Source organism: Amphibalanus amphitrite, unplaced genomic scaffold, assembly GCF_019059575.1.
Source record: "Amphibalanus amphitrite isolate SeventyFive unplaced genomic scaffold, NRLGWU_Aamphi_draft 000910F_arrow, whole genome shotgun sequence".
Lineage (NCBI taxonomy): Eukaryota > Metazoa > Arthropoda > Thecostraca > Balanomorpha > Balanidae > Amphibalanus > Amphibalanus amphitrite.
Genome location: NW_024882404.1, coordinates 73,209 through 84,940, shown reverse-complemented (window position 1 = coordinate 84,940; position 11,732 = coordinate 73,209). Strand labels below are relative to the sequence as shown.

Below are 11,732 nucleotides of genomic sequence, written 5' to 3'. Positions count from 1 at the left end.
TTTAGAGCAAGGAAGAAGCCTGACCGTCGTTATCGGCCTAAAATGAACTTATATGGCCTTGCTAAAATGAATCGGGTGCTTATGGTGCTGCCAGGCTGGGAAATAATGAAAAAGCATGGAGGCTTCAGGAGGCTTGGAAGTTGGAATAAGGCCTTGAGGCTTGAAGTAGGCCCTATGCTATGCCCTATGGCCTATATGATATACAGCTCATGCGGTTATTTGCCTATTTTCGACTACGCTTCCCTGTTTGTTGCCTAAGTACTGACTAGTGATGTCAAGATATCTTCAGCTCACCAGCGTTCAGCAGTAGGTATTTTGTTCAACCTGCGTCAGGGCCGTGGTCCGATCGATCGTAGCATCACATATCGGTCGGAAGTGTAGACCGAAGTTTTAAATACAACGCCCCTCCCTCTCAGTGATAGTTAAGCATTTAGACGGTAGACCCCGAAATGTGTTGTAGCAGCCAGCAGGCAGGTAGTGCAGACTAATGCCTATCACTATCGGGCAATTGGCGGCCGATATTTGAGTTTCGAGACACGTTGAGAGGAAAGCAGGGGTGAAAAATTGTATCGTTTTGTCGTTGTCGACGACAACCGAGAAGACGATCTTATGGCGACCACGCGCAGCGCCTGAACTGATTCAGACCTCCCGCCTAGTGCGGTTTGAAGCGCGCAATCCATTCGTCTCTGCCCACCCAACCCAATCGCCTCTGTCCACGCAAACCATTCTCTGCCCCTCCCCCATCAAATCGACTCGCAGTTCTCGAGTCCGTTATCACCCTACGCGGCGGCATCTCAGTGGAAAATTTCCTGGTAGCTACAGACATATTCCAAATCCCCGTAGCTATTTAGTATATACTGCGTCGTTCGACCATCGTTCGGACGGCCGACCGGCGACCCTTATAAAGGCGACCAATGACATACCAAGTGGTCGCCGTGGTTGTCCGCTGGCAACACGTGTCTGGCAAATCTAGTACCTTCCAGGACTCGGCCGGCCCCTGCCCGCACCCTTCAGCGCCGCACCCCGGCGGGCGGTCAGTTAGCGTCCCCTCCAATCCGCCGGGGCTCCTTTTGTGACGTCATACGCACCCCCGGCGGCGCCTGAGGGTAGGGCCACAGTGGGACCGCGTCAGTGCCGATAATATTTTGATGCGGGGAGGGCACGCCATGTCATGCCCACGAGGATACGGTGTCTCGGGACTTCCGAGGTCGAGGAATAAGGATCGTCGGACATTTGAGCCTCACAGCTGAGAGCCCTGCGCTTTCAAGGAGAGGAATAAGAATGTATTCGCACGCAGGGTCCGTGGCGTCTGCACGACCAAAGTGCATGTGCTAACTTGAGCACGTTTTGTTCAAAGGTGAGTGGAAGTCGACCAGGGGCACCGTGAAAGGGTCACGGAAAGGGTCAAAAGAGCTATAAAATCTTTTCCGCGGCGCCGTAGCTCTATACCTAATTGATTCCCGAGTTGTGTGCCGGTGTTTCGAAAAAAAGTTGAAATAGGCAATATTTTTCATTTAATGGCATCTGGACTCTGGTGACCTGACCTTTGACTTGACCTAAAAAATGAATGACATATTTTCGTCCTTATTTTGGACGTTCTTTCGAATGCCGTTTACTGCTTGTCACTTCTTGTCCCAGGATCAGAGTTAAAAGAGCGGGGTGTTGGACCTCCTCCCCCCAGCAGGGCGTGGAAATCAAGGACCCTCAGCGGGCCGCGGCTTAGACATCTTTAGTCGACAACCAAATAAGCCCGTGTTCCTTCGGACGACAACCACCGAAACACTTTTTTCAGCCCTGGAGGAAAGCCCAACCACACGAAGTGAAACACAGACCCCAATGGATAACCAAATTCACTAGGCTATAGGCATACTTGTCACATGTATTTACAAACATACCTAACTCAACATCGGTTACAGAGAGCACTGAGCAGTGGCACTGAGAAGTGGCAGAACATACCACGAATGAAGCATCGTTGGATTAAAGGTACCTGTCTGTCTCATATAAAAGCTACATACAGCCTACACCGTGGCGTTCCTAATAGCAACGTAGGGAGACTGAAAACCCTGTTTTAACCTTTAAAATTGACAAACTCCAGAGCTTGACAAACAAACAAACAAACAAACAAACAAACAAACAAACAAACAAACAAACAAACAAACAAACAAACAAACAAACAAACAAACAATTAGCAAACTCAAGAGCTTAGAGTACAGCCATGCGCGGACGCTCGCAGCTGGTAGCGCAATCTTTATCAGTGTATTGTATAATAATGTATAGCATGTAGCACACTGGCGGGTCGAGAAAGGCAGGTTTGAACGCCGGGGCGGGAAGGGGGTATACCCCCAAAAGTATTTCCAAATTCCACAAACTCATGTCTCGATTTCTATACGCACTTCTGTGCAGTTTCAAACAAACTTTTCCATATAAAAGCTGGCTTTATGTTAGTTTTATTATTAACAAGGCGTAAATTTTTGTCGATTTCGAGCGCTCCGTGGACGAGCATTTGCCCCAAATGACCCCCTGGATCGTCCAGTGATGTAACGTAAAGCTTTTGCAGATTTTCATGTGGCAGATGGAGCAACACTATTGGAACGGCTTCCAACTTAAATGTTCTAACAAGACATGTACAGCACGGTTTACTTTTGCCAAATTGTCAGGGAACTCAGATTTGTTTTTCAATAGAAAAACACAATTCTAAAGAATAGTGTTTTAACTATTGACAACAAACCTTCGGTTAAAACAAGTTACATGCAAGACCAAAAAAGTGTTGTTTTAGGAGGTGTGCTTCCGAGTTCCGACCTCGTGTAAGAACCTAGACGCGAAACGCTGATTCGGAAACACATTTCTACGCCATAATGAAGACATAAAGGCATTCTATGTACACCACAGACGCGAAAAGCAAAGGTATTGCATAATGCAGCATACTATACAATGGTTTTCATCCCACAGTTCTAAGAACGCCTTAAAAATACATCAACGTATCCTGACTGAAAATTAGCATGCTTATATATGCCGCTTAAAGACGTCACCAAGTTTTTTTTTACCCGACATGGACATCATCTAGGATGCAACTGCAAGGAACCCCTCGAAGAAAAAGACTTTCCGGTCCATACCCACTCTTCGAATACATGAGGTTCATCTTGCGTCACACAAAACACGACACATAACACATAACACCATCCATCGCATATAACACTGGACCTATAAACAGCCTTACTTTCACCTCTGGATACCAGTCACCACATTAGACCAACGGTCATCGACCGCTGGTCCTTTGGTCACTGAACCGCTGGTCCTTTGGTCATCGACCGCTGGTCCTGGTCACTGACTACTGACCATTTAGTCATCGACCATTGGCCCTTTGGTCACTAAGCACTGGCCTTGGACCACCGGCCACTAATCCTGGGTCATCAATCAATCGCCATCGAGGCATAACATCATCTTTCTGAGACTTTGAGCACCACAGCTGACTGCTGGAGCTCTCAAGTCTTTCCTCAGAATACACGTAGAATTAGAGCTCGAACTTAACCACCAGTCCTCGTGTCGTGTCCTCCTTGGAGCCCCAATATTAACCCTTACACCATCCACCATCACCTGGATCAGTACCTACCACATCTCCAAACCCCACTCGACCTCAGACCTCGAAGGTCTGGAACACCTCGTTCCTCATCTCCTCGGGCCAGTACCCGTTCCTGACGACGTTGAAGCGTCCGGTGCGGTAGTCCCACTTCTTCTGAGGAGGAGAGGCCCAGTCCGGTCCGTAGGCGATCCGGAGGTAGTGGTTGGGCTCGCAGGGAATGCCGATACGCAGACCGTCCAGGAGCGACCAGCAGAGCTCAAAGTCCGGGTACGGCCACCTGAGGTGGAACGGAGAGAGAGAGAGAGAGAGAGAGAGAGAGAGAGAGAGAGAGAGAGAGAGAGAGAGAGAGAGAGAGAGAGAGAGAGAGAGAGAGAGAGAGAGAGAGAGAGAGAGAGAGAGGGAGAGAGATTCATTCACACAGAAAGGATGGCAAAAGCAGAATCAGACATTCAGCACAATTTTTGTGACCTCATTCACAATTGCCTAATGTTCATAATGGTTATTGCGACTTTCATAGATTAATCCCACTGAATGCACCTTTTCGACCCTGAACTTATTTCAATGGAAAGTTTGTTCATATTTTTATTATGTAGAGCGGGTGCCATATCAATGAAATAAGACGCGGAGTGTACGTTCTCTATGTATTGGACGAGATAACTATTTTCATTTTCACCTAATTTTATAGACATATGTATTTATTAGCGTGTATCCTTTTGTATTTAGTATTTACCGGTACTGCTTGTGGATGATTGTTGGATGATCGGTACTTACTTGTATCTTTCTAATGTTCCTGAGTCCATTCCATTAGTAAACCTCGTGCCATTGGCGTCCGGGTACGAGAAAAACAAATCCAACTTTGTTCCTGAATCATCCACGAGCGTCATTTCAAGGCTGTCCTCTGGCCTTCCAAACAAAAGTTTCAGCCGTGGACCTTCAGCCCTGATCGTTTTCAGGAGGTGGTCCACTGTGATGTTCTGTTTCCAGAGACTCTCGACGGCGATTTCAATGTCGACATCGCCCATCACCGGCACGATGTCGCATTGACGGGCAAAACCTGTCGATGGAGAGACGGGTATCAAACTATTGTCAGGAAAAGTTGTATTCTCGGAGAAATGATGAAACAGGGAGACAAAAAACAGGTAGACAGACGGACAGGCGTACGGACGTACGGACGGACGTACGTACGGACGGACGGACGGACGTACGGACGACGGACGGACGGACGGATGAAAGGGAAGAAGGAACTTGGAACTTGGAAGGATGGAGAGACTAGACAGACAGACGGATAGACAGACGGACATACAGAAATACAAGCAGACAACAGACAGACAGACACAGAGACAGACAAATATGCAGACGGGCAGACAGACCTAAAAATATACGATCAGTGCCTAACATCAAAAGGCGCAGTTTGCCGAGCTAAATTGCGCTTTGTGAGGAGAGAAGCGCTAAGAAACATTAGGCCTTTCATATAACTCTCACCTAGCAGTGAACCACTTCCGAGCCAGTGCAGCACGTGCAATTTATCGAGAGCTCGCACCACGGCCGCGGTTAGTCGCCACGCCTTCCGCCGAAAGTTTTCCGCTTCCGGGCTGGTGTCACGTGGTACTTGTTTGTAGTATTCTTTCTGCAGGCCTCGGTAGCAGTCACGCATTCGTGTGGCGGTGGCAGGTGTGTCCTCAAAACCCCAGCGGTTGTCGCTGGAGAGGATTAAAAAACTGAAAAGAGAACGAAGTGTGAGATGTGGGATGTAACGAAAGTGACTCGTGGTAAATTGAGGGTATCTACTTCCATTGAAGATCAGGGAAAGGTGAAGGGAGGGGATGAAGAGAGAGAGGGAGAGGGAGAGAGAGAGAGAGAGGGAGAGAGAGAAAAAAAGAAAGAGGCAGAGACAGAGAGATTGCGTCGCTTAACAAATTTAATTATTGACTGCCCAGTGCCTAACAGTACTTCAAAGAGGCAAGATAAAATGCACATACCTCCCACACAAATTCCCGCAAGGCGCAATCCCTTTCTCGAGTCCCATCGGCTCCTTGTATCATGTGGACGGGAGCGAAATATATGCAGATACTGTTTTTATTTTTGTACTAGACAATCGGAGGACTTTTGGTGTGTCGAGGCGCCTCGCGTCGCATCATAGATTGATCTCCCATTTTATTTACTTTAATGTTGAAATGTGGAATGTGCATGTTTCATTATGGGGGACAGGAGCTGTAGTTTTCATCCTGTTTAGCACATCTCGTGGTTGTGTTAACAACTGAATAGTCTGGCCTATTTTGTGGTTAGTTATTAGGTACCACATTGCCACGTGCGGTTGCCGGTTGGGGATTATAGGTATCGCCTTGAATGCTTTCACATTTATCACTAATCGCCGCAGTGTGACCAAATTGGATTAGCGTTAGGGGGAGGATGTATAAAAAAGTCGTACGAGGATGTCCCTATTTTCAAAAAACTCGTCTTCAGCCTCATTTTAGGTGCAGTTTTTACAGATAATGTGGAAAAAAAACTATACCTGACGTCAAGTTCTGGTGGAAAGTAAAAAAAAAAATCCAAATATTGTCATTAAAGATGTAAAAAAAGGCATTGTAAGCGCGACAGTACGAGTATGACGGTGTGAATCGAACATTGGACCATTTTTAGTCTTTATTCCTACACTAGGTATGCTTTCACGACAAAAACGTCGTGATGATGTAATTTTAAAATTTCTGAGGATGTCATTATACTTTTCATTGGGGGTGACTTTCCCCGCAACATCACCAATTTGGCCACACCTGCTAATCGGAAAGACAAAACCAACATCTTTAATTCACAAAGTGATATGTAGATTGCGAATCAGTGAATGAGTGTGGCAGGCGTTTCTAAAAATTGGAAATTCTGTTCCGGGAGAAAGCCAATCCTACAGCATTCAGTAGTCAGTACCTTATCTCCTTTCTGGGTTCGTTTAATGCGCATATGTTTTGGTTGCTGTATACGGTCCGTAATACATGTGCCAGTTGTCATCATCGCAGTCTCGTCATTACAAGTTGTTGCCTCATGTCTCACGAACATGCTGAATGTCGATGCCTGCTGTTTGTTTGTTTGTTTTGTTGGGTTAGGCCCTTTCGGTCCAATTAGACCATTTCAGAGCCGGAAGGATGATAGGAATTAGGGGGAGACATTGGTCTGGGCAGGCACCCTAGTGAGTCACCGGGGCTGAGCCCATCCCGAAGGACAGGCCGGCCAGCCCCAAGGTACTCACTGCACCCGGCTACGGGGTGCGCTCCCTCGGGAGCAGCGGTGCCGCTCCAAGGGAGCAGCCCGCATGAGATAAAGTTGCCTGTCCAGCCCGGAGGGAGGTTGCGGCGTGGAGGAGAAGGATTTCTGCATCCTGAGGATAGAAGCATGGGTGCCTGCTGTTGAGGTCGTTGACTTTTGCACACACCTGAGGAGGTGGGCCGATGCAACAAAACGCGCTTTAGGTGCACCAACTCACGTTGCAATTTTTGGACGGCTCTTCCGTCTTTCAGCAGTGAAAAGCATGAGGTCAGCGTCAACATTGTCGGTCCCGTAGCTCAGTTGGTTAGAGCGTTGGACTCCGCGTGGTGAGAGCACGCGTTCCCGGTTATGACAGTCCGGGTTCGAAGCGCGACGGGCGCTCGACATTTATGGGCCTCCTGACGGGTATGGTTGTGGTTGGTGGCAGGCCGCAGCCAGGTGAAGTCAGTGAGGGCCTGAGGGGACCGGCCGTGCGCGGCTTTGTGCGCACGTTAAACTTTGGACTCTAAATTCTGCCATAGAATCGGAATTGCGCGATCGGAGGGTAGAGGGCAGGGTCATCGCAACAAGCTTCGCTTAGCGGTGGCTCTGTCCTTGTGAATCCTTCCCATCAAAAGGTTCGGACTAAATTTATAAAAAAAACATGGGTCATGCGTTGCAGAATTCAGCATGAGAAGTTGAAATGAAACTGCATTCTTGGACTTTCATCCCTTTGGTGCATGAGCATAAAAATTACGCATTTCTACATATATAAAAAGGGACAGCAAGTATTTGTCATTCCTTACCAGTCATCTTCGCTGGATAGATGTTACGTTTTTATGACGGAGGTTCAGTCCCGTTGAATGACGCGGGTCCCGCTACGGTCTCAACTGTCAGCAGCCGACAGTTGGCCGTTCGGTGAATGGAGGTGGTATTTCACGCGAAAAACGTCTAGTCATCATTCGCCAAGCGCGGATCTAGACACATGCGTGGGGTAGGCGAACACATCGTCAACATACGGGGGGGGGGGGCACCAGGGCACCGTGCCCCCTTGATGTTGGCATTTTAACATTAGCCCTATGGGCGTTGCATGGAAGAATGGGACCAAAAGTCGACCCCCCCCCCCCCTAATTGAAGGTGTTCCGCCGCTACTGATCGTCAATGGGTTCGATTGTAAATTTATCGATTAGAGCCCAGAGGACAGTTTTACCAACAGAAAAATAGCCGCCTGCCGGATTTTTTTTCCTAGAGACCGCTTCACATACATTAGAGGTTGAAATGAAACTGCATTCTTGGACTTTCATCACTTTGGTGCATGAGCATAAACATTCCTCATGTAAACACGTCATTACGTTTACGCTCCGTATGTGAAGCGGTCTTTAGGCAAAAAATTCCGGCAGGCGGCTATTTTTCTGTAGGTAAAACTGGCCTCTGGAATGGTAGGTATGAAAAACTGGAAGGAGTATGAAAAGCCCCAGTGTACTGTGGATTATTCGTGAATACACATCTGTAGGTACTTCTTTGCCGACGGGCAGTAAATGTTGTTAGCGAATGAGTTTCGGCATATAAGCTACGCTACGTTGCGTTTAAAGCTATGTTGAAATACGCCCGGTTATATATGACAAGATATAACCGGTTTTTCCGCGACACAACGAGCGTCTTCTTTGGGGCGGCCCCGGAGCCGGGCCGGCCTCTGCGAGCAGCGTTCGGCGGCAGGCGGGCGGCCGCCTGCGCCCCCGGGCGGCAAGGCCGCTAAGGCGGCGGCCTCATCTGATTGGTGGAGCGACTTGTGTCACGTGACGGTGACGGCGCGGGGTTTGAGTGCATTTGCGCGGTCACTCTGTTCTAAGTCTGACGCAAGTCAGCAGTGTTCTCGCTCTGAAATGTTTTTGCGTTTCCCACCCACCCACCACCATTTTTGGGGCTTTTTTTTACACGCACCACACTCTTAAATAAAGATGGGTTTTTTCCACAAAATGTGGTTTTTCCCCAGCTAGGTCCCCCGGTTTTTTCTAGTTAGGACTTTTTCCGGGGGAGGACACACACGACAGGGTTTCTAGTTTGGGTGGGGACACCATTGCGCCGCGCGGGGGGAGGGGTGGCGGCCCGTTGGCAGGGCAGTCTCGGTTGAGACTTGTATACTTGCTAGTGTGTTTGTGTCGTGTTCATTTGGGCTGAATATACCAATAGCCCCTTTTTGTACAGCTACAGTGTTTTCCTGGAGGGACTTGGTTGTGAGGTTTGCGCTGAGATTGGTTACGCATAGCATAGCTAATTGTCTCTATGTTTGCTGGCAGCTCGAAGGGGAAGCGGAAAAAATATTTAGTCAGGACGGTCAAGTCTATATGTACGGTACGGTACAGTCATGCTCGTAGGTATGACATCTTTCTTTGCAAGAATCTGATTCAGCATGACCTTGGTCAGACCGTACATTTTTTTTTTTTACCAAACACGGTAAATGCGCGTTGTGGCTTAGTCAAAACTTAGTCAAAACAAACAAAACGAAGACTAATTGGGCGTCAGAATCCGAAGCTACCTGTAGGTCGACTTCAGAGTTCAGACTCATCGTTGTTTCATTTTAACGGCACTTCAAAAGCTAGCCAACAAGATAAAATTCACTTCATCGCGATCGTCCTACCGCTGACTCTTTGTACATCCAGTGACGTCATTGGGGTTGTTGGATGATCCAACAACCCCAATGACGTCACGTCACGCTGTAAAAACACCAGCACCACTCACCTCGTAATCAGCACCATCACCACCACCACCAACAGAGTCACCGGCACCAGTCCGTGGAATCCACGGGGCCAGCGTGTGAGCGCCATCCTGCGCCACACTCGTCACCACGCCGCACTACGCCCGGTCGACAACCCTCCCCACGCCAAAGGCGCCGGTAGACTGACCGGCGAGCGTGCCAGCACCTCCGCGGTCACCGTCGTGTCGTCTCGCTATGGAGGCGCGTCGCTCGTGGGTAACGGTATACCGTGCCGCGCTGGTGCCTGAGAGGGAGCGAGCAGGACGGTTTAGCGCTGGAGAGAGAGGGGGAGAGAGGAGTGAGGTGTGGAAGAGAGAGAGAGAGAGAAAGAGAGAGAGAGAGAGAGAGAGAGCGGGGTGGAGGGGAGGGAGGGAGAGGGAGAAAGAGAGAGAGAGAGGAGAGAGAGAGAGAGAGAGAGAGAGAGAGAGAGAGAGAGAGAGAGAGAGAGAGAGAGAGAGAGAGAGAGAGGGACAGGGAATATATCGCAAAAACGGGGACATATTTGGGCGCCGCTCGCACCGCACGGCAGGTCTATAGTCACAATAGCCGTTTTCACGACGGGCTATCCGGCGAATGCACCCGATTTGACCAAATCTGCACCTAATTTCTTTTACAGCAAATAACTTCATTTTATGAATTTATTTCAGTGTTTTAATCGATGATGCTCTGATAATATGACAAAGCAGGCATATAAGCAATTACTGCTGATAGCTTCTAGAGAGACACACTGAACCTGATTTGACCAAATCTGCACCTAATCTGTACCAGATGTGTGCCAGATGGCCGTCGTGAAAACTTAAACGGCTATTGAGATCTCCTAGGTCATTTTTCCGGCTTTTTTCGTTTTTTTCCGAGTTTTTTTTTCGGGAGATAAATGTATGCCCATGCTACAAGTCTGATAAATGAATAAAGTCGCAGTTGCAGTGGCGCTTAATTGTCTACTTACATATTCCCTCTAATACATGTTCAAAATGACCAGAGTAAGTGCGCATTACAAACGGGCTACAATGGTGAGCGGATAGGAAAATCCGTTCTTGATACGTACTTACATAGTTAGGTACTTGCAAATGTAACCTAGGTGATAGTCACATCATGACCCCACCTCACGATCTGGAACCTCGGGTGTGCCCAAAACAAACCTTTAGCTCAAACAGTAGCTAAACTATGAAGGTGATCGCAATGACATCTTTGCCGTTACGCCCTCGAGGATTGCAAACAGCTCCCGTTGCGCACTGCAGGATTGCAAACGGCATTTGTGTGCAATGGCTAAACATTCGGTGTCTGATTGTTGGTCAATGGCACACAGGGACGTGCTGAGGTAAGAAAACACTGCTGCTTACGAAGCCGTTTCTTTGAGATATTCAGCTTTGGTTTGTATTAATGAACTGTAATGATTGTCTCACTTCGCCTCAGAAATGTAACATACTCGTAAAACAATTGTATATTCATCTTCAAGTTCGTGGTGCCTATTTACGTAAAATCCAAACTTTGAATATCAGTAATCAGACCCGTTTAGCAGGAATGTAAAATAATCAGTCACTCTACTTTTTCATCGCTATCATTAATTCCGTTCTCTAATAACAGGAACTATAATAATTGTAATAAGGTGATTGAGGTAAAAGATATCTCCAGTGAACATGACCACAAGTGATTGCCCAAGAGCCGGCAAGTACATATACGTTCTTATGTGTTTGGTGACACGTTCAGTGCTTCAATCCCCAGCACGTTCCACTGACATTCAGTCAAACCATAAATGACATTGAACATACCTACATAATCTACATCCTTTTCGAACTCCTAGCGGTAGTTGTGTCTACTTCTTGACCTAACACCTGACCTGACCTGGTCTGAGAGATGAATGGCATGCCGGTCGTTCTGTTGTCCGCTGCAGCTGAAATCACGGTCAAATGCCGTGACGGTAGCAGTTTGGACTTACGGGCAGGCTACCAATGTCCTCCCCTACAGAGGGTGGTTGATGTCACTGCTCGGTGCTCACTCCTGCCTTGTCTTTGACGGCTGCGGGGAAATGTGTGTGGGGCAAGACCTTTACAGACCCGATTCAAAACATGACGCGTCATGAAAAATGAGCATGAAATAAAGTATGACAAAATGAATGAATTCGTTAAAATGGATGAAAAATGCTTGGATAAAACCTGAGCATCC

General features: G+C 47.9%; 1 protein-coding gene across 1 annotated transcript; it reads right to left on the bottom strand.

The window, feature by feature from the left end:
- Positions 1-3,157: 3,157 nt before the first annotated feature.
- On the bottom strand, positions 3,158-9,711 carry LOC122367954 (fukutin-like). Its single transcript, XM_043341512.1, has 4 exons — positions 9,554-9,711; positions 5,063-5,298; positions 4,352-4,634; positions 3,158-3,857 (listed from the first exon to the last, which is right to left on the bottom strand). The coding sequence occupies exons 1-4, from the start codon at positions 9,637-9,639 to the stop codon at positions 3,635-3,637; spliced, it is 828 nt and encodes a 275-aa protein (XP_043197447.1). The 5' UTR covers positions 9,640-9,711; the 3' UTR covers positions 3,158-3,634.
- Positions 9,712-11,732: the final 2,021 nt, after the last annotated feature.

Coding starts and splice junctions, on each gene's coding strand:
- LOC122367954 (XM_043341512.1), bottom strand. CDS start 9,639: ATGGCGCTCACACGCTGGCCCCGTGGATTCCACGGACTGGTGCCGGTG. Junction 4,635..5,062: donor CGGAAGTGGTTCACTGCTAG/GTGAGAGTTATA, acceptor CTCCATCGACAG/GTTTTGCCCGTCAATGCGAC. Junction 3,858..4,351: donor GGAACATTAGAAAGATACAA/GTAAGTACCGAT, acceptor GTTCCACCTCAG/GTGGCCGTACCCGGACTTTG.